The following is a 27,803-nucleotide window of genomic DNA, read 5'->3' as shown; positions in this document are numbered from 1 at the left end:
GAGTAACCTGCTCAGCTGCTCCCAGGTACTGGGGCCGGGAGCCCTGTTGGGGGGAGCAGGAGCTGGCAGCCCTGTGTGCGGGGCAGAGGAGGGGAGACAGGGAGCTGGCAGCTCCACTGGAGCGGTTCCTCCTGGGATCCCGCTTAATCAGTTAACCTGTTAAACTTTGGTTTAATCAGTTAAGTGATGAACCCAGTTTTTACCTCCCTAGCATGCACTCACGGGCTATGTCTAGACTACATAGGTTTCTCGAAAAGTAGCCTTTTTTCAAAAAAACTTCACCTGTGTCTAGACTGCTGTTGCGTTCTTTCGAAATTAAAGCAAAAGAACGTGGCGGTGTTTTTGACAGCAGTAAACCTCATTTTATGCGGAAGAATTCCTTTTTTCAAAAGAGCTCTTTCACATAAAGGTGTTCTTGAATGCAAACGGCTTTTTCGAAAGAGCGTCCAGATTGCTTGGGTGCTCTCTTTTGGAAAAGCGATCTGCTATTTCGAAAGTCTTGTGTGTGTCTAGGCAATCTTTTTTTTGAAAGAGCCTTTTTCGAAAGAGGCTTGTAGTCTAGACGTACCCATGATGGGTGGGTACCATTCCTTGATTTATTTGCTGGATGGAGGGTTGGCTGCCGCTCTGAGAAGAGTTTTATTGGAACCCTGTAAACTTAGACAAGAATTCAAGCATACGCATGAGTCTGCTAGTAACTGCTCTTCCTATGTAGAGCCCTGCAAAGCCTCAGATATCCACTTTATATCCCTGGGGGTCCGTATCCACGGAAGCGTATGCACGTCTCTGCAGCTCGTTTTTGTATCTAGAGCCCTGCAGATTTGTGGCTATCCACTTTACATCCACAAATCAGCTTTGCAGCTGTGGATACCGATTCTGTATCTGCACAGGGCTCTTATCCCTGGCGAGAGCGCGGGGATGTGTGAGTTCTCGTGTCCAGCACAAGGTGGCAGTCGTGTACTACTCATCTGGCTCTGCCCGGCTCTCCTGTGTGCCACGCAGAGCGGAGAGAGGCCATGCCCCTTTGAAGCTTTGCGCTGGATCCAGGCTCCAGAGCTGCTGCCAACCTCCATTGCTTTTACAGGATCCTTTCCTTCAGGGCTACCGAAAGGTGCAGCTTGTAGACTTGCCTGGAGCAGCGATGTGCGATGCTCCTTCTGCCTGCCCAGTGTCTGCCGCTCTGGAACTAAAAACGTTGTTTCGAGTCCTCTGCGAGCGCCGTGCCGCACAGGAAAGACGTTTCTTCGGGAAGAGCATCAGACTTTTGTATCCGCACAGGGCTCTAGTTACAAGCAGCTGCCATTCGTCCCTCTTGTGTGCGTGCTACGGCAGCCTCTCGTGACATGTTCGCTCCTCTCTGCATGGCCTACCCAGCCAACGAGAGCAGGTCTTGCATAAGAGTACAACTTGTCCATGGCAGCTTCTGCCACTTCTGGCCCATAGCTAGCCATGCTCGGGGGGAGGGCAGAGGTACTGCTCTGACCCACATGAAGCTCCAGCCCAAATCCAGGTTCTTGCTCCCCAGACCCTTGATGGGCTAGAGCTGTTCACTCTGTGTCAGAATGGTCTGAGCTGGTGAATTTCCCCAATTTTATTTTTTTGGTTTGTTTTCAGAATTGGCTGAACTGTTTTTTATTAAACTTAATTTCTGGAGGCAGAGGCCAAGCAACCTGTGGAACTCCTTGCCAGGGGATGTCGTGAAGGTGAGGACTTTAACAAAGTTCCAAAAAGAACTCGATACATTGAAGGAGGTTCGGTCTGTCAATAGGTATTAGCTAGGATGGGCAGGGATGTGTCCCTGGCCTCTGTCTGAAGCTGGGAGTTGGTGACGGGCGGGATCACGTGAGGTTTCCCTGTTCTGTTCACTCTCTGGGGCACCTGGCATTTGCTGTTGTGGGCAGACAGCTCCTTGGGCTAGATGGCCAGATGGGGTCTGGCCAAAGGGCCATTCTCGTGTTAAGCACAGGGAACGCTCACTGAAGTTTCAATGTTTGGCAAAGGAATCTGCATCTGTGAAGGCAGGATTAGAACGGCCACACAAGGAACCTAACGAGCAAGGGTCATGGCCCCTACACCCGCTAGTTGTCTGCCCGGGCATCCCCTACATCTACTGCCTTATGGTGGCAGCTGTCGTCAGCTGGGGCGCTCTTGCTGCTGTTCCTGCCTAGATTCTGTAGTCATGCCCTGGAGCCAGGATCCGGTGCACTGGAGGCTTGTCCAGCAACGGGCACTTGGGTTGAGTCTCTCTCCATAGGGGGGACTTCCCCCACTGCTTCCTTTGTGGCTGGGTGGGGCAAGCCCTAGACTGAAGTGCCTGGTGGTGGTGAGCATTCTGAAATGGCCGGGAGCGGGTGCCTGGCCCCTGTGGATGCAGGACCGCACAGGCCTGTCTGAGGCTGCTGGGGCACAGAGTTGGGAGTCGGCAAGCGGCGTTCACCCCCAGCCTTCGAGCAGCCCAAGCACACTCCCGGATTCTGGTTCCTCGCCGAGCCGCCCAGCTGAACTTGATTCCAGGCTTGTTGAACTTGGCTCCTTTCCTCCCAGAAATCCACCCCCGCGCTGTATAATGTTCCCTTCCAGCTGGCTTTGCCGCCCTGCCCTGAGCGCCTCTGAACGCCTCCCTGGGCAAGGCAGAGGGGCGGCGCCTTCCCGTGGAGTGGCTGCCATGCAGAACTTGCCGCTTGACCTCTTTGTCTCGAGGAGGAGTCGACTGCAGCTGGTGCAAATACGCCGCGCCTGCTGGGAGCTGATAGTGCAGCGGTCTCTGTGTACATCCGGGGCCTGGAAGCCACAGCTAATGCCGAGTACATTGCGGGGAGGGGAGGGAAATATCACTCCTGCATGGGCCTGGCAGTTGGGGGGGGGGGGTGCTGTCTCTTCCCGCCCGTGCCCGTGAGCTGGCCCATTTGTGTGATCGGTCACTGGACCGAAGGGGGGGGCAGGTTTTGGACCGGTCCCCGAGGAAAGAAGCAAGTATCTGTGTCTGTTCGGGGATCCTTTGCGTCGAAAGGGGCATCAGCGTATCGCTCAGCAGTGGTAAGGTCTGGTCCCAGCATCATCCAGGCTGGAGCTGGACGGTCCGGTGCGCTGGGCAGGCCCCGGTGTTCCCAGGCCTCGGAGAGGCAGGACGTTCTTGTCCCCGACACCTCCATTTCCCTGGCCTCGTTACTTCCACAGCGGGGAGGCTGGGCAGAGGCAGCCCGCCCTTCCTGGGGACGTGGGGAAGCAGGGGGCTGCCCAAGGTTCCTTAGCGTGTGACTGAGACGGGGGCTCATGAGCAGGCTCAGGCTGGGTGTGTTTGGAGCAGGCTGCTTGTTCTTCGTGTGGGATGGTTCTGGAGATCTCCTGGAACCCTCCTCTGCCTCAGTTCTGCCCAGGAAAGCGCAGGCCAGCTGCCAAGTTGCCCAAAGATGTCGGGGCCCAAGACAATGTTCACTTGGGCTTCTCGCCCAGCCAGCGGGGTTCTTGGGGCAGCTCCGCCAGACTGCGCTCTGGCCTGGGGGGCACTCTGCTGGGGTGTGGGGTAGGGATGTGGAGGTTTAACTAGTTAACCGGTGGGACGGGGCTGCTCCAGCCCCACAGGGGGGCCTGGTGAGCCATTTAAACAAGATTTTGCATCCCTAGTGTGGGGCAGAGGCGGTGGCGGTGGCAAAGCTACCTCTGGCGTCCCGGGTGCTTGTCAGGACAGGGTTGGACTCGGCAGAGCCGGGGGCAGACCGTGTGGGAGGCTGGGCAAAGAGCCTGGAGAAGGGAACTGGGGTAAGCCTCCTGGAAAGTAGCTGTAAGTGGTCAAGGGCTGCGCTTGGGTCTGGTACCGAGGTTGGGTGAAGGAGGGTTGTGATCTGGGGCAGGGCCCAGGAAGGGGGTAGGGTGCAGGAGAGGATTCCGGTCTGAGGGAGGGATGCAGGAGGCGGTGCTGGGTCTGGAAGGGAGCTGTGGCCTGGGGAGGAAGTGGGGGGTGCAGAGGGTTTGGATGGTGACTTGGGTGGAGGGGGGTAGCTAGGGGAGGGAGGGGCTGGGTGCCAGAGACTGGCTGTGCTCAGATGATGCTTACTTAGGTGGCTCCCAGCCAGCAGCCCTGCAGGACCCTGAGGCAGGCTCCCAGCCTGCTGCAGCCCCAACCTGCTTTTTATGGCTGGCTGCTCCCTGTGGCCCTCTGCTCCGGGAGACTTCGTGAGCTGCCCTCGCCCCCACCAAATCTCCGCTCCCATTGGTTGGTTTCCACGAAGCCTCCCATTGCCCGTGGGGCAGAGAGCTGCTTGAAGCAGCAGGTTGCTGTGTGCCTCGGTGCTAGTGGGGCGGCCGGTGGGCCGGATGCGGCCGGTGGGCCGTACCTTGCCACTGTGCGCGACTGCCACTAGTAACCCTGGGAGGGACACATCCATTCAAAGTGGCTTTTAACTCGTTCGGGTTTGGACTCTGCCTGAGGAGCCTCCAGACTCGCCCTTGGTCCACACGTGCCTCTCGGCAAAGCCGAGCTTTCAGCACGGCGGGGCTCTCCGGGAGCCAGGCACGCAGCTTGCAGGCGGTCCCGTGGCATGCCTGGGGGAGCTGGGCAGCCGGCTTGTGCGCTTGCTTGATCAGTGGGATTCTTGCGAGCTGCTCGTGCAGGTTCCGAAAGGCTGAGCTGATGGTCTGTGTGCGCCCGGCTTCTGAAACGGGTTGGTCTGTGCAAGGCACCTCGCAGAGCGAGCAGAAGCCCCTTGTAACTGTATGGAAGTCCCCGGGGAGCCTGAATTCTTCTCCGAGCTCGCTGACAGCAGGCCTGCCACGAACCTGAGAGCAAAGCGCTGCTGGGCAGAGGAGAGCACTTGGTTTTTGGATGCTTTTAGATACATCTCTAAGATTGATAACTGCTTGTCCACTCCAGCAGATCCGCCACGCCCAGGGCTATCTATTGGGGGGGGGGGGTATGAGTGCAAATGTAAAGGCTTCGGGTGGGGGCAGCTGTGTGGGGAGACGTCTCAATTTTGCTTTAGGAGGAGAGGAAAGCCTTGCTTGAGGAAAAGGAGGTCGGGACTCGGAGAAACAGCTGGCCTTGTGGGGTCTGGGAATGCCGTAGGTGTCACCGTTTGCCAGCGTACGGGGAAATGCTCCGATCAAAGCGCAGTTTGCTGGATCGTCACCCGTCCGGAATAGCCCAAGTAAACCCTCCCCTGCCCAACCTGAGTGGTGGTTTCTGCTTTTCAGATCTCAAGCTGCACCTGCAGAGCACGGATTATGGGAACTTCCTGGCCAACGAAGCCTCCCCGCTCACCGTGTCCGTCATCGACGACAAGCTGAAGGACAAGATGGTGGTGGAGTTCCGCCACATGAGGAACCACGCGTACGAGCCACTGGCGAGTTTCCTGGACTTCATCACGTGAGTGCCAGCCGCTCCGCAGCAGACCTTGCTGAGCTTCCTGACTCAGAAGGGCCTTCCTCGCCCGCTGGCCGTAACGGCTGTAGGCTCGCAAGCCTGAGTGAAATTGCCTGGGTCCCCGCCTGGCCGTGCAGTGCGTTGGGTGGGTGTGTACTCGAGGCTTGCGCTCCAAAGGTTCCACAGGTGTCTCCCTTGGCACCACAACTGCCAAGATCTGCTCTAGGACAGGCTGACTCCATTTCCCTCGTGGAAGCTTTCCGTGGGCATTGAGATCTACGGGCTTAATGTAAACCCCAGGGCTGCCACGCTAGTGCGGTCACGTTAACACGCAGCCCTGGGTGGGTGGTTCCGACCCGTTACCTGCAGTAAAACAGTTCTAATTGGGCTGTTCGTTTGCACTAAGGTTAATTGGAGGCAAGTCTGACTCCTTGCAGACCTCTGCGAGTGGTGACGTCCACCTGACCCCCCCTTGTATTCTCTCTCTCTCCTCCCTCCCCCCCCCTCAGTCGTATGGGTCCCCTCCTCGATGCACCTTCCACTTTATCCAGCACTTCCAAAATAGCCCTCCAGGAGCCCTTTGCTGGTGAGTGGGGGGCTGGAGGGGTGGGCCTTTGCCAAGCGATTGGTAAGTTTGGAGAGCAGAGGAGACCGTTCTGATCTGTTCTAAAATCTTTGCAGTTCTCTGCATGGATGTTCAGCTGTTACCTCAAGCTCCAACTGGCACAGAGCTCTCTTATTCCCCCCCCCCCCCCATGCCTCCAATGTCTTAGGACAGTGGTTCCCAAACTTTTCAGCATCACGCCCCCTTTTTGATTTTTGAAAAACCCTCATGCCTTCCACCCTGCCTCCCCCCCCCCCCCAATAGCAGCAAAACTTGAGGGGGGGGAGGGGAAGGAACTGACTGGGACAGCAAAACTTGATTGGGGGGGAGGCTGAGTCGCCTCGTGCCCCCTGGAATTTCTTCCCGCCTTGGGAACCCATGCCTTGGGACAATACAGGCCTGTAACTTGAGTGCCATCTTCGCCTTGATGCGAAGGGGGAGTTCCACACCAATCTCGCTAAATCGTTTTTGGTTTTTTTGTTTTTTCCTGGGTACGGTCTCTAAGATCTCGTCCGTCCTCACAGCTCAGGCTCCTGCCAGGTTCTCACCTTGCCATGTGCTGTACTGCAGGCGTCCTTTTTCTCTGGCTTCTGCAGGCACCCCCTTGCCTGCTCCCATCCATGCAGAATGCTGCTGCAAGGATCGTTTTCTTCTCCCCTTGCTTTGACCACTAGCCCCGTTTGTTTGCATCCGCTCACTGGCTCCTTGATCTCAATTGCATCAAACGCAGGCTGCTTCCCTTCACTTTCAAGGCCCTTCATGGTCCGTGCCTGCCCTCCCTAACGTCCCACCTGTCTTAGACTTGATTGGTTAAGAGGAAGCTGCTTACCAAACTGGGTGGTCCTAGCTCTTACCGTTTAGGAGGAGTTCTGCAACAGACAGATGGATGGACACTCTTTACTAGCAAGGACAGGTTAGACTGGGCATTTGGGAAAACATCCTACCTGTCTGGCTGGTTAAACACGGGAATAAATTGTAGATTAGTGAGACCTTGCCTATTTTAGATGTTAACTAAGGAGTGTGGGCTTACCCCACTAGCCCTCCGTTGTACATTAAAGAAGAAATACAGTCTCTGAAATCACAGAATGGTAGGACTGGAAAAAACTTTTTAAACCAGGATTTTACATCCTAGTCAATGGGCTCAACAGCATGTTGATCCAGTTAACTGGGATCCCGTGCTCCTGTTGACCTCTCGAGGTCCCTTCTAGGGAAGTAAAGGGTTATCTAGTCCAGTCCTCGGCACTCATGACAGGACCCAGCATCATCTAGACCAGGGCTACGCAACACGTGGCCTTTGGGCCGCATGCGGCCCACGGTGAGTTTTGGGCTCAACACGCAGCCTGCGGGTGAGAGCCAAAATAAAAAAGTCGTCAATATAATGGTCTTTGGTTGATAAGTGTTTTAGTAGTTAAATTCCTGGACTGTCATTGCTCATTAAAAGTGCTATCACATGGGTGGAAATCAGGTAACTATTGCATTTTATTAATATCAGCAGAACTGATTTAAGCAGGGCCTGTGTGTTGTGTAGCTTTGCCTTAAGCTTTGTATTCATGCCTGTCAGTGCGAAAGAAGCTATTTGTGTATATATATTTACATGTCTATGCAACCACACTTAAATTGTGGCCCTCAGCATGTGCTGTGAGTATCATTGTGGCCCCAGGGCTTCCAAAATTGAGTAGCCCTGATCTAGATCATCCCTGATGTCTATCTAACCTGCTCTTAAATATCTCCTGTGATGGAAATTCCACAACCTCCCCGGGCAACTTATTCCTGTGTTTAACCAGCCAGCCAAGTAGGAGGCTCAGCCTAAACTGCCCTTGTTGCAATAGCCTATTGCTGCTTGGCTTCTCCTCGGGGGGCTAAGGAGAAGATTTTTCTCCCTCCTCCCTGTCACAACCTTTAAGGTGCTTGAAAACTGCTCTAATATAGGGATGTTAAAGACGAGTTAGCTATCCTTAAATCAGGGGGAAGACCCTATTTGGACACAGACTGGCTAATCTAGTGAGGAGGGCTTTAAACTAGGTTCGACGGGGACAGGTGAGCAAAGCCCACAGGTAAGTGGAGAACATGGGGACCTGGGAGATGGGTCAGAAATGGGAGGTAGCGTGGGCTATAATGGCAGAGAGAAAGGAGGATCAGGGCAAAACTGGGAGGTGTTGGGACAAGGTCAAATCAGTACCTTAGATGCCTATATACAAATGCAAGAAGTATGGGTAATAAGCAGGAAGAACTGGAAGTGCTAATAAATAAGTACAATTATGACATTGTTGGCATCACAAACTTGGTGGGATAATACATGTGATTGGAATGTTTGTATAGAACGGTGCAGCTTGCTCAGGAAGGATAGACAGGGAAAAAGGGAGGAGATGTTGCCTTATATTAAAAATGAACACACTTGGAGTGAGGTGGAGATGGACATAGGAGACGGAAGCGTTGAGAGTCTCTGGGTTAGGCTAAAAGAGATTCAAAACAAGGGTGATGTCATGCTAGGAGTCTATTACATCCCACCTACCCAGGTGGAAAAAGTGGATGAGGCCTTTTTTTTAAACAACTAACAAAATCATCCAAAGCCCAAGATTTGGTGGTGATGGGGGACTTCAACTATCCAGATATTTGTTGGGAAAATAACACAGCGGGGCACAGGCTATCCAATAAGTTCTTGGACTGCATCGGAGACAACTTTGTATTTCAGAAGGTTGAAAAAGCTACCGGGGGGAAGCTGTTCTAGATTTGATCCTAACAAATAGGGAGGAACTGGTTGAGAATTTGAAAGTGGAAGGCAGGTTGGGTGAAAGTGATCATGAAATCCTAGAGTTCACAATTCTAAGGAAGGGTAGAAGGGAGAACAGCAAAATAGAGACAATGGCACTGCATTTCAAGAAGGATGTGGAGAAATTGGAGAGGGTCCAGAGAAGAGCAACAAGAATGATGAAAGGTCTAGAGAACATGACCTATGAAGGAAGGCTGAAAATTGGGTTTGTTTAGTTTAGAAAAGAGAAGATTGAGGGGGGACATGATAGCAGTTTGCAGGTATCTAAAAGCATGTCACGAGGAGGAGGGAGACAACTTGTTCATCTTGGCCTCTGGGGATAGAACAAGAAGCAATGGGCTTAAACTGCAGCAAGGGAGGTTTAGGTTGGACATTAGGAAAAAGTTCCTAACTGTCCAGGTGGTCAAACACTGGAATAAATTGCCCAGGGAGGTTGTGGAATCCCCATCTCTGGAGATATTTAAGAGCAGGTTAGATAAATGTCTATCAGGGATGGTCTAGACAGTATTTGGTCCTGCCATGGGGACAGGGGACTAGACTCGATCTCTCGAGGTCCCTTCCAGTCCTAGTCTTCTATGATTCTGTCGTGTAAGCAAATGCTTATCAGATAGTCAGTCAACTTGTTGATTCTCCTCTCCCTCCCCCCTTGCAGTGCTGCACAGCTGAGCCCGGGTTCAGCTCGCTGTGCAGCGCTGCTGTGTGGGGACTCCCCAGCTGATCCCGGGCTCCAGCGCAGCATTTCTGCGGAACCTGGGATCAGCTTGTTCTTCTCTGGACTTTCTCCAGTTTTGTCTGTCTTGACACATGGTGCCCAGAACTGGACACTAGGTCTCCAATGGAGTCGTATCAGTTGGGAGTAGAGCGGAAGAATGACTTCCCGTGTGTTGCTCACCACGCTCCTGTTAATACAGCCCAGACTGTTTGCCTCTTTTTTGCAGGAGCGTCACATGGCTTCATATGTAGTTTGTGATCCACTCAGCCCCCCCCCAATCCCTTCCTGCAGGACTCCTCCCTTGACCGTCATTTCCATTCTGTACGTGTGCCGCTGATTGTCTCTTCCTGACTCTGCACTTGTCCTGTTGAACGTCACCCTGCTGAGCTCTCCCAGCTTGTGCAGGTGATTGAGTTGGAATCCTCTCCTCCCAAGCACTTGCAACCCCTCCCAGCTGCTGCTGGCCCTGCTATCGCCGGGATGGGGGTACTGCTTTTCCTACGCTGCTCCAGGCATGCGTCATGCTGGGATTCTGCGGATTCAATCGTGGGACATTGGATGCGGGGAGGGCCTGTCTGTTGGGGTTCAGGGAGCTCTGCCTCCGCTTTAGGCATCCACAGCCTTTAGGGGACCACCTGCTGATTTCTGTTGCCTGCCAGCTGAGAATTCAGCATTCCTCTTGCTGCTTCCATTGCATCCAGAACAGGGCGTCCGCGTCGAACACACTTCTTCAGCCCTTTTCTCCTCGGAGGCTTTTCCTGTGTGGTTTGAAGGGTTTGTATTTCCCTCCCCGTTCTCAATGGGCAGTAAGCACTTTCCTTAATCCATCCAACTTTTACCTGGCTTGGTGAGTCTTTCAGCCCCCTTGTTTGTGCTGGGGGTGGAATCTCCATCCCTAGAGGTGTTTAAATCTCGGCTTGACAAAGCCCTGGCTGGGTGATTTAGTTGGGATTGGTCTTGCCCTGGGCAGGGGGCTGGACTTGATGACTCCTGAGGTCTATGATAGTTATACCACAGACTGACCACAGGAGGGCAGCAAGGGACCGGAGATGGTTCCTAGCACAGCCCATTAGGCCAACAGGTGATGTGGTGGAGAAAGTGACCGCTAACTACTCTATATTTCAGAGAGTGTCGTGTGTGTCTTGTCCTCCATTTGGGGGGAAAGACCCACGTGACATGCACCCCCCCATGGCTGTGCCCGCTGCAGAGACCATGGAGAGGCGCTTCTCACCTGGCCAAAGCTGCTGGGGTTGTCCTCTCTCTCTGGGACAGGCTGTGTCCTGAACCCCTCAACCCAGCTCCCCCCCCCAGAGCAATGATTTATGCAAAGAAAAACAAAACGTACTTGCGTTAAGGACCCGAGCAATGCTGGATAAATCTAGTAACCCTTCACATTCTCTTACCCCTTACAGCTGTTTCTGGAAACCGCTTTTTTGTGACACAGGAGTTGTAGATGTTTAGGTACTGCTGTATTCTTACACAATCCCTGACTTATTTATTTTTTAAATTCACTCTTCTGATTAAGCTTTTCTTCCTATGTTTTCTCACTTTTTGTTTGGAAAACTGGCGGTTTTAAAGCACCAAAAGTTAGAGGCCCATGGTAGCTACTTGCAGCACAGCTAGAATTCCAAAACAAGCTTAAAACGGTTAAGTGATTCTAGCTTTTTCTTTTCGCGTGCGGCCATTGGTGTGAAAAACCACACTGTTGGTTTGGTGCCCTTTGAATTGTCTGTACAGGCTTTTGTTTTTCACGCATTTCTGAAAAGAAGTTTTTAAAGCCGGTTCTGTCTGAAACTTGCCTGGGCTGTCAAGATCTTTCGTTGGGACTGCCTTTGAAAAGAATACGGTTTACACGCAACACGGCAGGTGTTTGTGCAGTGGGGCGCGCTGGCAGGCCGTCCGGAAAACAGGATTTGGGAGAATACTCTAGCTGTTAGGACCAGACGCTTGTGAGCTGCAGACCAGCGCTGTGAAACCTGCATCAGCTGCTGTGTCCGTCGGTTGTTTTCCTACGGCAGAGGCAAGTTTGTGTGCAGCCACTGAAGAGCTGTCCTCTGACAGAATGGGATAAGAGATGCCGCAAACTTGAGCCATACAAAATCCCAAGGAAACTAAAGCACAAGCTTGGTTGTGACCTAGGCTGTGTCTGCACTTGCACGTGCGCGACACAACTTCTCTCAGTCACGTGTGCGTACGCCCCCACCCTGTGAACCAGAAGGTTTTGCCGTGGCAAGTGCTCCGCTCATTGGGGGGTGGGCGTATTAAGAGCATTCATACGGGCGGACCAGGCTGTCGACACAGCCTCGTCACTAAAAGCTGCATAATATAAACCTCCCCTTCGATAGGGCTGTACTGCAGTGTATCTGTCGCAAGTCCACAGAGGCAGGGACATGTAGGTAAGCTACCAAATGCCTTGCCCGTGGGGATGCCAGCTTCCCAGCTCTGCTGTAACTAACAGCCCTCTACCAACCTATCCTCTCCTGGCATGACCAACTCCGGTGCCGGACATCCACCTCTTAAGTGCTGGGGGAGAGGAATGCAATGGAGGGGGGCAGAGTTCATAGACTCCTAGATCACGGCCAGGAAGGGTCATTGGATTGTCTGCCCACCTCTCTGCCGCAGGGCAGCGAATTTCACCCACTTATCCCTGTATTGAGTTGGGATGTAGAATCCCAGTTAAGCCGTTACCTGTGCACACCCTTATACTGAGTACAATAAGCTGCATTTGACTTAAGTATCTTCCCAAAAAGCATCCGGTCTGGTTTTGAAGATCTCATGAGATGAAGACTGCACTTGTGGAACTCCTTGCCAGAGGATGTTGTGTTGGCTAGAATGTTCACAGGGTTCAAAAAAGCTACATACATTCGTGGAGGACAGGTCCATCAATACTTATTAGCCAGGATGGGCAGGGTGGGTGTTCCGAGCCTCTCTCTTTTTAAGGGCTGGGAATGGGTGACGGGAGGGGATCACTTGAAGATTTCTTGTTTTGTTCATTCCTTCTGGGGCATCTGGCATTGGCCACTTTGGGCAGACAGGACACTGGGCTAGATGGATCCTTGCTCTGACCAGTGTAGCTGTTCTGATGTTCACTTCCCTTAGTAATTTGTTCCTGGTCTGCCTTATTTCTTATCTGAATGTACCTGGCTTAAGGTTGCAGGGTGCCGGCTGGGGCAGTAACAATGGATGATGGGGATATGCCATAAGATGGCTAAAAATATACACTTACCTGCTTCTGTGAGTGTCTCAGGCTTACTATGTAGCAGCTGGAGCTGCTTCACAGCAGAGTTGTCGTGCAGAGGTGTCGTGTCCCTCTAAGTCTTTTCCATTCATTGGCGGAATAAATTTTGCATGCACCAAAGCATGTGCGGATGTACAGCAGCAGGAGCAACCCATGCTGCCGGCCGGGGGAGCGCTGCTAATCAGCTGGGTGGCACCCGAATCTCTCCTGGGTGGTCACTGCAGCGCACGGCTTGCAGGGAACACGTGTGTGTGTGTGTGTGTGTGTGTGTGTGTGTTTACTGGCTGGGTTTCTGTTGACACAACAAATATAACCAAGTCCTAGTCGCTCGTGCCAAGGTGACCACTGGTTTTCCTCTCGCGATCAGTGTGTCTGTAGCTGTCAGAAGGAGGCTTCCCCATGTTAAGAGAGAACCTTACTACTGTTAGAACCCCCCCAGGGGTTTGTAGGTACGGGAAGTCCCCATTGCCAGTGGCAATGTTAGGTCTCCGGGGCGTGTTCCCGTGACTTGCCACTTCCCTTGAACTCCTTTCTTACCGAAGAGCCTGCCCTGCTACGTTTCCGTCTGAGTCCCCCTGAAGTGAACAGACCTCTCAACACCAGACATCCTCGTTAAATCTGACCTGGTAACCACGGTTCCCTGGGGCCTGTCGGGACCTGCAGGCGTGCGTGTGCCCAGTGCTGGAGCGGGGATACCGCGGTGTCCCTGTGCGGGGAGCGCTGGGCCAGGCCTGGCTGCAGCCCCCAGTGAGGGGCTGGCGGAGTCCCTCGACTAGCCGCTTACACCCCTATAGCTGTTCTGAGACGTGCCCTTTCCCGTTGGGGCTTTGGTTCTCTTCCCCACCCCCGGCAATATGGTGTGTTGTGGTGTCCTCATTAATGCCTATTTTGTCAGTCTTCACTGTGCACATTAAAGACCTCATCCTTCACGGTGCCCTCTCCCCTGCGAGGTGGAGGCCCTGTTCTCCCTGCGTCTAAAGCCCCTGCTCCTTGCTTTTCTGTCTCTCACGAAGTCACTCGCCCTGGGCCGTGCCCTGTCTGCGCTTCGCCTGGTTCAGTCCTGATCTTGCCTGATCCGTCCAGCTCTTGTTTGCACAGACGTTACAGCCTGTTCCCTTGCTCTGTCGTTGGCTTTTATAGTCGCTTGGCCGGGACGTGGCTGCCCTAAAACAAACATCCCTGCGGCGGAAACGTGCTACGGTTGAGTGCGGATGGAGCGTTGCCTTCTCGCCCTGCCTGGCTTTGGTTCCCAACCGGCACCAGCTGGGGATCTTGGCCAGGGCTTGGAGCGTGGATGCTGCTTCCCTCCCGTTGTAGGCAGGCCTGTCTCCTGCTCTTCTCGTGCTACTGGCCGGCTTCCCAGGGAGCAGTCAGTGGTGCAATGCGCCCGGCGCGGGTGGCGCCTTCGCTGGAGGAGCCGTTGGGTGTGACGGGGTAGCCGGTTACCCGGTGTTGCTTACCAGGCAACGATCCCAGGAACAGCCCACTGCCTGCATCCTGCATGGCACCTTGCAAGGGGCTGGGGAAACTGCGCTCTCGGGTTGGGAGCTGTCAGCCCCCTCCCCCTCTTCCCTGCTGACTGCCAGCCCTGGGGGGGGGCAGTAGCAGAGTTAATGGAGCTGCCCTGGCAGGGTGGGAAGGGGGGGCACTCCAGCCCTACAGTCCCCCCACCCATCGCTGTTTTTAATCAGTTAGTTAACTAGTTAAACATTAATTTAATTCATCAGGATTTTCCGTCCCTCGTGCGCACGGGAAGGGTTGGCTTTGGCTGGGGTTTTGTGCTGGGGGGTGTCTCAATGTCCATGCTGTTCTTGGTCGGAGAGGGGCTGCTGGCAGCATGACGCCCTCCCAGCGAAAGCGTGGAGGCGTGGCCCGACGGTGGCTTGTTCCCCAGCGCGACTGGCCCCCCCAGGGAAGCTCGGTCTCTTGCCCAGACCTGTTTGGTGTTGGCGGGCAGTAGGCCCTGTAGTGCCCGAGGAACCGCGATGCCAACGTGTTCCTCCTTTCAGAGCCTTGAGTGCGGCAGGAGACAGGCGGGGAAGTCTGGTTGCTGATTAACCTCCCCGCTAGCCGGGGGGGCTGTGCGTGGGGGGTGTGCTGCACAGCGCGCCGGGGAGCTGCCCCACATCTCCCGTGTGGGGATGCAAAATCCCATTGAATTCGTTAATTGGTTAAACATTAATGTAACCGATTTAAACAGGGAGTGGGGGAGGATCCAGTCTGGCTGCTGCTGGCCCTGAGTGAGCCAGGGGCCTGGTGGGGCTGGAGCAGCCTTCTGTACACGGCAGTGCTCCCTGGGTACCAGTTCCCGGGTGCTGCTTTCCGGCTCCCAGGTGGGCGCGGCGCAGAAGCACTGGGAGTGGGAGCAGTCCCGCTGCAGCAGAGCGCGATGGCGTGATCTTGCAGAGCGACCTGGAGACGTTAAAGCTACTTTGATATCAGTCGCTTTTATTAGCGGGGCAGGTCTAGGCTGGAGAGTGGGACAAACTCTCCCCCTAGGAGGGGGGGAAGCGCTGGGCTGGGTTCCCTGGGGAGGGGGTGGAATCTCCATCCCTAGAGGTGTGAAAGTCTTGGCTTGACACAGCCCTGGCTGGGATAATTGAGGGGGGTTGGCCCTGCTTTGGGCAGGGGGCTGGACTCTTGGATTGTACGTCATCTGTGCTAGTGACATGCTGACCGGTGGGAGGGGGAGCACGCTGGGTGCTTCCTCCCAGCCACTGTCCGGTGAGCATGGCCCCATCCCTTGGCATGTAGCAGCATCTGAGCAGCCCAGCCTGGCTAGCAGAGGTGCCGGGCGCTGGGCTGGCTGTGCCGGGGGAGGCTCTGACCTGGCGGTGGGGGATTGGGCTGCGCCAGGGGTGTGGCGCGCCCTTGGAGGAAGGCGCTGGAAGAGGCGCAGAGATGCCGGAGGCAGAGGAGGTGGCGTGAAGGGCAGCATGTTGGCAGGTGGTGCCCGAGGCTCGTGCCCTAGAAGGAGCAGGCAGGCGCGGAGGGTGGGGTGCAGGCTGAGATGCGGCGCGCTTGGGGATGGAGTTTCGGAGCCCCTCCTGAAGACTGGAAGGTTCGTTTTAGTGCCCACGGGGTAGGGAGCACGCCCACTGTCCATGGGGGAGAGCGCTCGTCCAAGGGGAGACCAGACACTGCCTCGCTCCACAGCCATTCCCAAAAGACCTGAACCAGGGCCCTGAAAGGAGGATGGGTTAGCGTGGGGCTCATCGGTTCTGGTTAACCCGCCTGTCAGTGGTGGGCACGCCGCAGGCTGGGGCTCTCGGGCCAGGCGGGGGGGGGGCGGTTACGACCAGTTGGGACAGCACGTGGCATACTGGGAACTTCCTTGTATCTGGCGTGACCACTGAACTCCTTTCTCTTTTCCTTTTCTTCTCTCCCCTTAGTGAGTGGAGCTCGCTGCCTTTTTCTGCTCCTAGGGAGCAGATTTCTGCCCCCCGAAAACGTTTTTATGCTGTTCTCTGACAGTGTTCTCTGGTAACGCTCCTGCTGGCAATGGCCCTGTGCTAGAACTCCCCTGTGCGCGATGATCGATCGCTTGCTGCAAGGCCTGTGTCTTCCTCATTCTTCTTGGCCTTTTTGGAACAGCTTTCAGACTCGCCAGCCCGAGCTGGCGGTCACAATCCCGGCTCCCCCACCGCCAGCGGGCCGTTCGGCTCAGGGTGTGTACCGTCAGGCCATAGGGCAGCTACGGCAGGTATTAAGTACAGGTGAAGCTGCAAAACGACTTTCTGAATGCAGCAGATATTTACGGAAGGGACTGTAGGCGGTTCTACCTCACCAGGTTCATGGGCAGGTGTCTGTGTGGGCATTAGCCCGACGGAACGTGCTGTCCGGTTTGCTGCTGTGCCTTTTGCACGGCTTTTGTTTGGGGTCGCTCCCAAATAGCCCGTTTGTACCCCGGTTTAGTTGTCTGCTGGGGCTATCATCGGTGGACTCCTCCGCGTGCCACGGCTGCCAGGTTTGCAGCCCTCTGCAGTCGAAGTAGCGGTGCTTGGCCTCCCCTTAGAGGGCCCGTCAGCCCTGCCCTGTGGGGCCTGGCGCTCGCTGGCGGGTTGGGTGCCGGAGCTGTTGGTGCTCCCAAGCTGCCATACGAGCGCGTCCACGTCTGCGGGCAGCTCGGCTCTAAGTCCTGGCAGGCGCGCAGCTGGGTGCGTTTGGGAGCAGGCTGCCCTCTCCTGCTTTCCCAGGCCTGTGCTGAGGTGCTGGGACCGTACACCTGGCGTGCAGCTTGCACAAGTGGGGCGGGCTAGCGGGAGTGGCAGATGGGCATGTGAGGGCCTGCGAGGGATTTTCCTGGAAATCAGGGCGTGCAGCCTGTCTTGGGTTGCACCGGTTGCAAGCAGGCGGTGCAGACTGGCCGTGGCCGCCTCGCCGCTGGTCCTGCCGCACCCGCCCGGGGTTGCTCCGAGTGTTTCAGGGAGGTGGCCTCAACTGGTCTCTGCTTCTCTTGTCGCAGACGAGGTGGGGGCGGCCTCGGCCCTGTCCTGGGGCCCACCGTGGGAAGAGGCTCTGCTCTGGAGAGCCGTGGAGGCGGGAGAGGGGTCGCCCGCGAGCTGGGAGGTGGTTAACGCCTGAGCCCTGTGGCTCCGCCGACCGGGAGCCTTGACATAATGAGCGGAGGCCTCTTTCCGGTTGGTCCCAGCCCCCCCTCCCCCTCCTGGACCTGCCGGCTTCCTTGCAGCCTGCCCCCCAGGACTGGCCTTCGCTCTCCACCTACCTTGCTGGCTGCTCATTCGGGACCCGCCCCCCCCTCCTCCCTGCTCACTGGAGGCCGTCCCTTGGTGCCTGCCTGGTCTCTCTCCCGCGCTCCGGGCGTGCCTGGCTCTCCAGGAGGCCTCTGCCTGGCACCAGTCTCCCTCAGGCTGGGATTTCAGCCTGTCTTGTGTATCTCTGGCTCCTGGCTGCAGCTGGGCTTCCCCGAAGACACACCCCCCAACTACGGCTGTCTCAATTGCCCGCTGTCTCCTGCTCCCCCCCAGCCTGCTCCGTGCATGAGGGGGGCTCCCTGTCCATCTGGACAGCCGCCTCTGCCTTCCAGCTCCTCCCCCAAACCTTCCTGGGACTTCCCGCCACTGTGGGCCCGCACTGAGGGAGGCAGGGTGCTGCAGCGCTGCCTAGTGGCCTGAGCAGGGGCCGGGGCTTGGCGCGCTGGGCTCTCTTCTCCACCCCGCCTGCGTGACTTCAGGCAGCTCGCATTCCCCTCGGTGCCGGGGGCGAGACGCCCTGAGCGCCCAGGTAAAGTGCCCCGAGAGCGGCTGCTACGCACCGTGCAGCAGAACCTCAGAAAGCTACTGGGGCTGTGAGGGTGGCGTGGCGGCTCACTGCGCACGCAGCCCGTCTGTGCTGCCCCTTCCTCCTCCAGCGTGGCCAGCTGCTCTGCCTCATCTGCCAGGGTGGGAGGGGCTGTACAGTGCGGCTGCCGGGCTATGGCCCCTCGCCTCCGCCCCGGGGTGAGTGCTTGGTGGGTTTAGGACAGACGAGCCCCCTCTGACCCTCATCCTGGGACCGGCCTAGCGGCTTCTGCATCGAACCCGGACGCGCTAGAGCAGAGCCCCTGGGAACCTCTGGGAGGGGGAGCACAGTGCCGGCGCTCGAACACAGGGCTTTCCTCTCCTTGGGCTCTGGATGAGGCTGCCCAGTGTGTGCGCCAAGGAAAACAGAATCCTAGGACTGGCAGGGCCCTGGAGGCATCGGGTCCAGTCCCCTGCCCTCCCAGCAGGACCCAGCACCATCTAGACCTCCCCCGACGGGTGTGTCCAGCCTGCTCTTCGGTGTCTCCAGCGATGGAGACCCCACGACCCCCCCGGCCACTGATCCCACTGTTCAACCACCCTGACAGGAAGTTTGCCCCAGAGTCCAGCCAAGTAGCCGCAAGACGCTGGGGTCCGATTTGGCCCGGGGCTGCAGGAAGCCTGCGGCCTCCCCCCAGCACCTGCCCGATGGCAGCAATGCAGCGCCGCCCCGCAGAACCCGCCATGCTGCGGCAGGGCTTTGTCCGGCCGCCGGGGCAGTCTGCCTGGAGGCAGGTGACGCGCGGGTCCCGGTGCCTTGGGAGAGGGGCTGGTGGGAGTGGATCTAAAGTGGGGAGGGCCCATGCTCTATCCCACGGGCTGGGAGACCCGCGAGAGGTGGAAAGAGGGTCCTCTGGCTCGTTGGGGGGTGGCATGCACGTGGTATCTTCCTGGCGAGGCCCCCCTGCCTGGTTCCAGTGGGTAGGGCTCCCTCTACCCCCGCCCTGTGCCATGCGTGTGACCCGCTCCCCTCTCCTGTGCCCTAGGTACAGCTACATGATCGATAACGTCATCCTGCTGATCACCGGCACGCTGCACCAGCGCTCCATCGCTGAGCTGGTGCCCAAGTGCCACCCGCTGGGCAGCTTCGAGCAGATGGAAGCTGTGAACATCGCGCAGACCCCGGCCGAGCTCTACAACGCCATCTTGGTGGACACGCCCCTGGGTGAGCCTCGGGGCCGGGCGCCAACCCGTGTCTCCGCGTGCGGGGCTGCAAACGTCTGGCCCCCGCCCTGGGCAGCGTGGGGTCAGCTGCCGCTTGAGCGGCCTTGTGTGCCCAGGGCGCGGTGAACACGGAGCCCTGCCGCGGGCCGCCCCTCGGCCGCTCTGCGAGCCCGCTGGTGCAGGAACGCAAAGGTCGAACGTCGAGGCTTGTTAAGAAACTCCTTGTCTGGAGTGACCCGCCGGGGGCAGGCCCGACCAGCAAGGAACCTGAAGCCCCTTGAGGGCGTTTTAGAACCTTTACAAAGTTGGCAGCAGAGTTTTCCCGTTCCCATTGGCATGCGGGGCAGTTCTGTCCCCCAAACCCTGCTCTGAGTCCTCGGCCTTCCCTCGGACGGACGCTGTGGGCGCAGGGCAGGCTCCGTGCTGGAAACCAGGCTTTCCTCGGGCCCGTCTGTAGCAGCCAGGTTGCGCTCACGCCAGCGGCGCGTTCTCCCTAGCCCGGGGCTGGACGTGAGAGAGGCCAGCGTTTCACAAAACGTGGGGCGGCCACTGTGGTCTGCGGAGGCAGCTTGTCCACGCCCCACGGCAGAGCGAGTGCTTTAAACTCCTCGCCCCAAAGCCAGCCCGCCGAGAGCAGGCCAGGAGGAGACCCAAACGTTTCTGCCGCATCCAGGAGCTGTCTGAGCGCACAGGCTTCTTGTAGCTGCTCCAGAAAGGACCCGACTCCCCCACAGACTTAGACTCCTGCGAGCAGCCTGGACTTGCCTTAGCTGGCAAAGAAACCGCTGCCCCTGTACGTAGCCAGGGCCAGCGAGGCTGAGAACTAGCTGATGGCAAAATAACTTGCTAAACAAGGAGCCAAGACCTTGGATGACCACGGCCCAGCAGCCACTCCCGCGTAAGGCGTGGGCAGAGGGGGTGGCTCGTCTGCAGCAAAGCCAGAGCATGGCGGGGCATTCCCCCACCCCGCCCCGGGAGCACAGGCCTGGGAAAAGGGAGCTTGCATGCGGGGCAGCCAGGTGGGAGCAGACTGGAAACGTGATCCAGGCTGTCACCGTGGAGGGCGCTGCGGGGGAGGGTTCTCCAGGGCCGGGCTCTCGTGTCCCACGTTACCACGGTGGACACGCACGTCTAGAGTCTGCCTGACTAGGCGGCGCGTCCCTGTCCGGGCACCCAGCGTCCAGGGCGAATACGAAAGGCAAAGGCTTGTCCCTTGCTGAGAAACAAGGCCGGGGAGAGCGTGCGGGTGGGCCAGAGGCATTGAATTCAGCTCTTGCCCTGCTTAAAAAGTGAACACCCTGTCCCCTGCTTTTGGCCTTCCCTCTCCCGTGGGACTGCCTCGGCACTGAAGCCGGCCCGGTCCTGCGGCATTGAGTGGCGCTGCCTTGTGCCTGAGTCTGGCCTTGCAGCGCCAGAAGGGTCAGGAAACGAACTTCCACACGGCCGTCCCTTCCTGCGGGGTGCCTGGGGGGTTCCCTGGCCTCGTGGCATCCTCATAGAAAAGGCTCCACCCCCATCTGGGCACCAGAACGCAGGCCTGGCTATTCAGCACGCAGTGCCCACTCTGGGCACGCCTGGCCATGCAGCCGTCCGTGTCGGGGGAGCTGGCAGGTACCTGCCCTCCTGGGTGCAAAGGTCTGGGGGGCCGGAGGGTGTGTGGGGGAGGGGGCACGGCACCTTCGCTCATGACTCTGTGTCCGTTCCAGCTGCCTTCTTCCAGGATTGCATCTCGGAGCAGGACCTGGACGAAATGAACATCGAGATCATCCGGAACACGCTGTACAAGGTGAGGGCCTGGTGCCCCGGGGGCGGGGCCCGTTTGTCCTCCTGGAGCACTTGCCTGGCTGCCTGCGTCCCCAGCTGGGCCGGGGCGCTGCTAGTGCGTTGGGTGTCGATTGTAAAACGGGCAGTGCCCCCCCAGCCGCCACGCCGTTAGTGACCGAGACCCCTGGGGGCACTGGAGACGGGCTCTGTTACACCCAGCCTGCTAGTGCTGGCTGCTTTCCATCCCGACCGGCTGTGGGGAACCCAGGAGCTGGCAGGGCCCTCGAGAGGCATCGTCCAGTCCCCTGCCCACACGGCAGGACCCAGCACCGTCTAGACCATCCCTGACCAGGGTCTCCCCCGACCTGCTCTTCAATATCTTAGTGGAGGGCAATGGGTCGGCATTGAGGGGCCCTGGCAGAGCTGTGGGGGCAGGCAGGATGATCTGGGCAGAGCTAGAAGGGAATAGGGATGGGGCCGGGGCAGGATCGGGGCCGGCAGAGCTAGAGGGGGATAGGGGTAGGGTCGGGGCCAGCAGGGTGCCCTGGGCAGAGCTAGAGGGGGATAGAGGTGAGGGCGGGGCGGGGCGGGACTGGGCCCGGCAGAGCTGGAGGGCAGAGCTAGAGGTGGGAGTGGGGCAGGATTGGGCCTGGCAGGGCGGCCTGGGCAGAGCTAGCCCCAGCTCTGACCCGCAGGCTCTGGGTCTAGCCTGCACGCTCAGGACGACCTTGCTAATCTGGGATGGGGCAGGCGGGGCTGTCTGCTCTCCTTGTGGGGCTGCCGGGACAAGTCCCCAGCTGACGGGGGAGCCCTGTGGCCGAGGGCTGGTGGGGAAGGGGAGGCCGGTCACGGAAAAACCTCCTGTCCCATCACACGTGAGCCCCGAGCCCAGCCTGTGTGCAGCACACGCGTGCAGGGAGCGTGGGCAGCGTGAAGCTCTCCTGCCTGCGCCGGCCCTTCTGGCCCCTCTCCGAGCCCTTGGCTCTGCCCGGCGTCCGGCCCTGGCTCCTGCAGGGCTCGGTAGGGAGGCGTTGGAATCCGCGCCCTCCCCTGCTTTTCTGAGCACTGTGGCATGTGGGCCAGAGGGCTCTTAGGGGCCCCAGCGACCCCCTTTCCCCAGCCGGGAATGGTTCAGGATGCTGGCAGGGTCTGGCTGGTGCAAATTGTCCTTCTCGTCTGAGGGACTTGGCAACTTCACCCGCCCTCGTGACGCCCTTCACCCCGGCTCGGTCAGTTGTCTCTGAAATTCCTCCCAGCACCTCCCTCCCCAGCTGTAAACCGCGTGGGGCCCAAGTCAGCGTCCCTAGGCCCTGCTCCTCGCAGCCTCCAGGCAGGTTTGGATCCGTGACGTTACTCTGCCTCCTGCCGTGCAGGCGTCTCCTTCCGCACATCACCCGGCAGCTCGCCGAGGCCGTGGCTGCTTTTACGGGATGCCGCCACGTTGCCCTGATGCCTGTGCGAGCACAGGGCCCTTCCCTGGCTGGATGGGCACCACAGCTCCTCTAGACGTGGGGGATTTAATTCAGTAACCCCCCAGGGGGCTGGCTGCTTGCTCTGGGCCCCCTCTCAGCATTCCCCAGGGGCAGAAAGCTCAGGAAGGCTGCAGGCCAGTCTGGCTCATGTTTTCCCTCCACTTGTCTGCCTGGCTCTGCCTCCAGGCTGTGACTAGACTTGGAGCAGGGAGTGGGCGCTGTGAGGAGGCTGGCTAGAAAGCTCCGGGCAGGTAGAGGGGGAGATGTGGGGCGGCGCAGGTCTGAAAGGCAGAGCTGAAGGTGGGGGCCCCAGGGTGAATGGATCTGCCCCCGCCGAGCACCCGTCTCAGTGCACATCCTCCTCCCGCTGCCTTGGTTGAATGCCGGTGGGTTCCTCACTCCCCTGTGCCGGAGCCACAGCTGTGCAGGGCAGCGGCTTCTTCCTGTGTCCTGCCCCCCGTACTGAACGTGCAGGGAGGTGACTCGCCGGCATCATCCCCAGAAGGGTTGCTTTGGCGCTTCCCAGGTCTCATGCGGGAGTGAGAAGCGACAGCCCAGGGTCTCTGTAGGTCGGCCTTCCGCATAGTCCCCCCACCGGGAGGAGGGGCCCACTCACTAGCCCGGGTTGCCCAGTGTCCGTCTACAGCTTGAGCATCAACCCGGCCGCAGATCACCCTGTGGCCGTCAGGCCCTGAGCGGGGGCCGCTTTATGCCCCTAGTGCAGCAGAACTGAACCCGGCGCTGGGGTAGTGGGCTACCAGTCCTGCGGGTGCAGCCCCAGGCTCGGTGTCGCCTGCATCTCCCGTGTCCACGGGGGCCTAGGGCCTTCAGCAGGAAGCGCTGCGCTTTGGAGCAGCCCAGGTTGGAGCAGGCTGTTCCTGGCTAACTGGGGGGGCTAGTCTGAGTCCCCCTCCCCATGCAACCCGCCCCCTGGTTTGATCCACAGGAAGGGGCTGCGGAGAGGAGCTGGCACTGTGTTTTGCAGCTGTCTGGGCAGCCCTTGGATTGGACCCTCCGGCAGTGCGAGAGGCTCTGGCCGCATATGAACAAACCAAATGCAGCTCCTGCCTCCATGGGCGTACGGTTATTGGCGCGGAGGGGCAGCAGCGTGCTGCTGAGTGTCCCTCATGCCCTCGTTTGCTTGGCTTGCTCCCCAGGCGTATCTCGAGTCCTTCTACAAGTTCTGCAAGCTCCTGGGAGGCACCACGGCAGACGCCATGTGTCCCATCTTGGAGGTAGGGCCGCAGGCGGGAGCTCCTGGCGCCGCACCGTACCGCTCGCCACATGCCAGCCAGAGCCGACAGCTGTCCCGACTGCACGTGGGCATGCTGGTCGCTAACGCGCCTCTGTGCCCGTGTGTGTGGCTGGCCTGCTCAGGGCCGCGGGAGACGCCGTCGCTAGCACGGGGAGGCAGGGGAGGTCCTCGCAGCAGGTCCCCCTCCGGCTTCCTCGCCTGCAGAGAGGTTCCTGCTTGGAGAGGAGCCCGCAGGCGGTGCTGGGACAAAGTTACGGAGGAGTTGGAAGCGACTGCTCCGTTCCTGGTAGCCGAGCCCGCCAGTGTTCCCGCTGTGGGTCTCTGCTCATACCCGCCTGGGCGTGCCCTTTGCCAACGGGACTGGTGGCACCCCATGGGCAGAGCTTTCACATGCCCGCCATCTGTGGCTAGCTCCTAGCGCCTGGCATCTCCCCAGCCCGCCTTGTCCGCCATGATCCTCGTGAACACGAGTGGCGGAGCCGGGAGCTGCGTTTGACCCCGGGGCCGTGGCTGTGTGCAGCAAGCGTCTGCCAGGGGCAGTGGGTGGCTCATGAGCTTAATTTCCTGCGGCAGGGAACCAAAGCGCGGCCCGGGGACATGATGCCCAGGTTTTCAGCGCACGTCCCGTGGTTACTGAACATGGATCAGTTCAGCCCTGCTGGCCTCTTTCCTTCACCGCTGGCCGCCTCGTGGTACCAGCCACGTGCCAGCAGCGCCACGGGGCCTGACGTGGGCACTCAGATGCCTTCTGTGTAACAAAGCTGGACTCGCTCTTCGTGGCTGTCCGGGCAGCGGCCGCGGGAGCGCTGAGCGGGCCGAGGCCCAGCTAGCGTGGGCGCTCTGCCCTGATGCCTGTCTCTCTCAGTTCGAAGCGGACAGGAGAGCCTTCATCATCACCATCAACTCCTTTGGCACGGAGCTCTCCAAAGAGGACCGCGCCAAGCTCTTCCCCCACTGTGGGAAGCTCTACCCGGAGGGGCTGGCCCAGCTAGCCAGAGCGGACGACTACGAGCAGGTCAAAACCGTGGCAGACTACTACCCGGTAAGTACCCTGGGGCGTGGTCAGGGAGGGTGGGGCACTGCAGGACCGGGGCTGGGGCAGGAGAGCCCTGGGGCGGATGCCCGGGCCAGACCTCTCGTCCTGTCAGAGGGAGGATGGGGCCGGCGCCGTGCCGCTCACAGGGTGGCACAGGAAGAGCTCGAGTCGTTCAGCAGCCGACTGGGAGCCACACCTGTTGTGTGACGACCCCCCAGCTGCCCTGTCCTAGTCCCCGTGTGAAGGAGCGCAGTGAAATCCATCTGACACTTGGCCGCGTCTCCGCACGGACTAGCCCCGACTCCGCTATCGGTCAGCGCGTACCTGTGCGGACGTGCTCGTTCCAGACTGTGTGTGGGTGGTAGCTCGCCGGTGCTTACGGCAGAGAATCCTGCCCTCCCTTCGGGAGCCGGCCCCGCGCCCCCGCCGGTGCAGGCAGAGCGGGGAAATGGCACTGGGTGCGAGGGTTTGTGCTTAGCTCCTCCCGGCAGCGGGGAAGAGCACTCCGGCCCCCTGACCGCCGCCTCTTGCCGCAGGAGTACAAGCTGCTCTTCGAAGGAGCCGGCAGCAACCCTGGCGACAAAACCCTGGAGGACCGTTTCTTCGAGCACGAGGTGAGTCCTGGCAGCTGCAGTGGAGCTCTGCGGTGGGGAGAGCGGCTCCGACGTTCTGCCCTCCCAGGCTGGCCAGGGGGCTGGGCAGAGCGCTGCCTTATCCCCTAGTCCCCTGCTCCCTGCCACAGTCACATCTAGGGAGCAACAGGGAGGCCTGCCGAGGGCGGGCGCCCTCCTGGGTAAGTGTGTCCCTGTTCTCCCCACACGCCCCTCCCCACTGGCAGCCGATGCCCCAGAAGAACCCTCGCCCCACAGGGCTGTCGGTTACCTGGTTAGCCTGTAGGAGCTGGAGCAGGCAAATACTCCGGCCGGGGGTGTTCTGGGGGCGGCGGGGGCTCCAGGTCCCCCAATAGTTAACCGGTTAAACGGGATTTTACACCCCCATGTCCCAGACACTGGACTGCACGGCGGGCCAGGTGGGAGGGGCTGCCATGGGCTCTGCCCCGGCTGGGGAGCTGGGCTGGAGCTGCTCACGGGGCGCCGCGGTGGGGTGCCCGGGGGCCGGCGGGCGCTGATGCGGGCGCTCTGCTCTCCCAGGTGAAGCTGAACAAGCTGGCGTTCCTCAACCAGTTCCACTTCGGGGTCTTCTACGCCTTTGTCAAGCTGAAGGAGCAGGAGTGTCGCAACATCGTGTGGATCGCCGAGTGCATCGCGCAGCGGCACCGCGCCAAGATCGACAACTACATCCCCATCTTCTAGCTCCCCGGCCTCCTGCTGCCGGCGGAGCCCCCGGAACTGCCCCCCGTGTGTGCCGGACGAGCGAGTCCCGGCTCCGGGCACCGCTCCTCTGGAAGGAGCCGGGCCGCTCTCCCCGGCTGCTGCTGTGCGCGGAGAGGGGCCAGCGCGTCGCGGGAGGGCTCCGGTCTGTGTGGTGTAAGTGTCCCCGTCCTGTCCCAGAGCTGTGTGTGCTTCGCAGAGCCGGTGCCGCGCCCTGCCCCCCCGCTGTAGCCCGAGTCGTAAGGGCCCTTTTCCCAGGCTGGCGCGAGCCGCCGCGCTCCAGCAACCGTCCCTGCGTGAGCCTTGCGCCTCCCTCTGCGTCCCTCACGCCGGGGCTGTGAGCGGGCAGCGCGCAGCCCCTGGGTCCTCCCCCTGGCATGGGGCAGCATTGCCTGCGCGCAGGGCTGGGGGGACCCGGCCAGCCACTACCTCTGCCCTGGCACGAGTCTCGCTCACCCGCCCTCAGCCTGGCCCCGGGCCTCGACTGGAGGTGCCAGCCCGCCTCGCCCCACCGCCTGCCCATGCCTGTGGGGGGCTGTCTGGCCAGGCTGGCTGTCCCTGGAGCCGCCTCCCAGGCCCCTCTGCTCCATGCTCTCCATAGCAACTGCCCGGGCAGGGCCAGGCTCTGCATCCGGAAGCCACTGGAGGGCTCTGTGCTCCCGCTGGGCCGGGCTTCAGGGGAAGCTGCTGAGAGCCAGGCCCCGGGTTGGTGATGATCAGGGCAGGGCACTGCCTGGGCCTGTGGTTGCCCCCAAGAGCCGCCTGCCTGCGGGGACATGGCGGCTGCAGCCCCGAGGCAGGGAGAGGGTGGCCTGAGGGTGGCTGAGCTGTTGCTGCTGCTGTGTGCAGGGGCGCTGGAGGGGGCATGTGGTGCCCTTAGCTCCCCCCCCCGTTTCCCCCCCCCACAGCCCCCTTGACCCATGCTGGGCTCCATGCACTTGTCCACAGCGCATCCTGCTCTTGTCGCTGCAGCCTGGGCACCGAGCAGTTGGTCCCTGGAGTCAGGTTCCCTTGGGGATGTTCCCCCCACCCCTGGTGGAATTGCTGGCATTGCACTGTCCCCACACCAGTGGGGTGGGGGGAAGGGTCCTGTCATGCTCCCAGCTGCGAGGGGGGAGCACAGCCAGCCAGGGGCCGCGGGGCGGGAGCTTCCTGGCCCAAAGCCGCCTGCTGGGCCCTGCTCCTGCCTTGCTTGTTACCGAGCCAGGACCGGTTCCCCCTCCTGTCCGGCCAGGGCTTGGCCTGCGCCCCCAGGCGCCGTGGGCTGGCCCCGGGAGGCTGCAGCAAGGCGAGAGCCGGGCTGCTCCTAGGGGCCGGCTGCTCCGTCCCTCTCTGCAGCCTGATTTGCTGTCGTGGCTCCCCTCCTTGTGACAATAAATATCTGCCTGAAGCACTTGGCTGGTTTCTCGCCTCCTGCAGGGCCGGCCGGTGCCCCCGGCGCCTTCTGTGCAGCCAAGGTCCCTGGCGCTCTGTGGGCACGGTCAGTGCTGCTCTGTGTGCCCTGCTGCCTGGGCGAGCCCTCCCCGGCCGGGCAGCTGGTGGGACTGGGGGAACCTCCTGGGCCCTGAGCCAGGCGGCTGCTTGCGCTGGCGCACGGGCTGAGGCTGCAGGGAGCGCAGCAGGCCCAGGCCCTCTTCCTGGTGGCTCTAGCTGTGTTGCTGCCCGTGTGCCCCTCCCATCAGGTATGCGCTCCCCGACCCTGCATGCTTGTGCTGCAGTGTGTGGGGGGGGGGTCTCCTCTAACCCGGGGTCCCCAGTGCTGGGCTGTGAGATTCCCAGGGACTCGCCCTCATGCGGA

General features: G+C 59.7%; 1 protein-coding gene across 1 annotated transcript in view; it reads left to right on the top strand.

Moving 5' to 3' along the window:
- ATP6V0D1 (ATPase H+ transporting V0 subunit d1) overlaps positions 1 to 27,395 on the top strand; it is a 34,987-nt gene extending 7,592 nt beyond the window's left edge. Inside the window, exons 2-8 of the mRNA XM_075940565.2 lie at positions 5,191 to 5,362; positions 18,970 to 19,148; positions 20,854 to 20,933; positions 23,541 to 23,618; positions 24,504 to 24,680; positions 25,211 to 25,288; positions 25,826 to 27,395. Coding sequence (XP_075796680.1) covers positions 5,191 to 5,362; positions 18,970 to 19,148; positions 20,854 to 20,933; positions 23,541 to 23,618; positions 24,504 to 24,680; positions 25,211 to 25,288; positions 25,826 to 25,987 — 926 coding nt within the window. The 3' untranslated portion in view covers positions 25,988 to 27,395. The remainder of the gene's footprint in view (positions 1 to 5,190; positions 5,363 to 18,969; positions 19,149 to 20,853; positions 20,934 to 23,540; positions 23,619 to 24,503; positions 24,681 to 25,210; positions 25,289 to 25,825) is intronic.
- Positions 27,396 to 27,803: the final 408 nt, after the last annotated feature.

Source organism: Pelodiscus sinensis, chromosome 12 (genome assembly GCF_052426305.1).
Source record: "Pelodiscus sinensis isolate ZL-2025 chromosome 12, ASM5242630v1, whole genome shotgun sequence".
In the NCBI taxonomy this organism is placed as follows: domain Eukaryota; kingdom Metazoa; phylum Chordata; order Testudines; family Trionychidae; genus Pelodiscus; species Pelodiscus sinensis.
The sequence above is the reverse complement of the archived record's forward strand: the minus strand, read 5'-3'. Positions and strand labels throughout refer to the sequence as shown.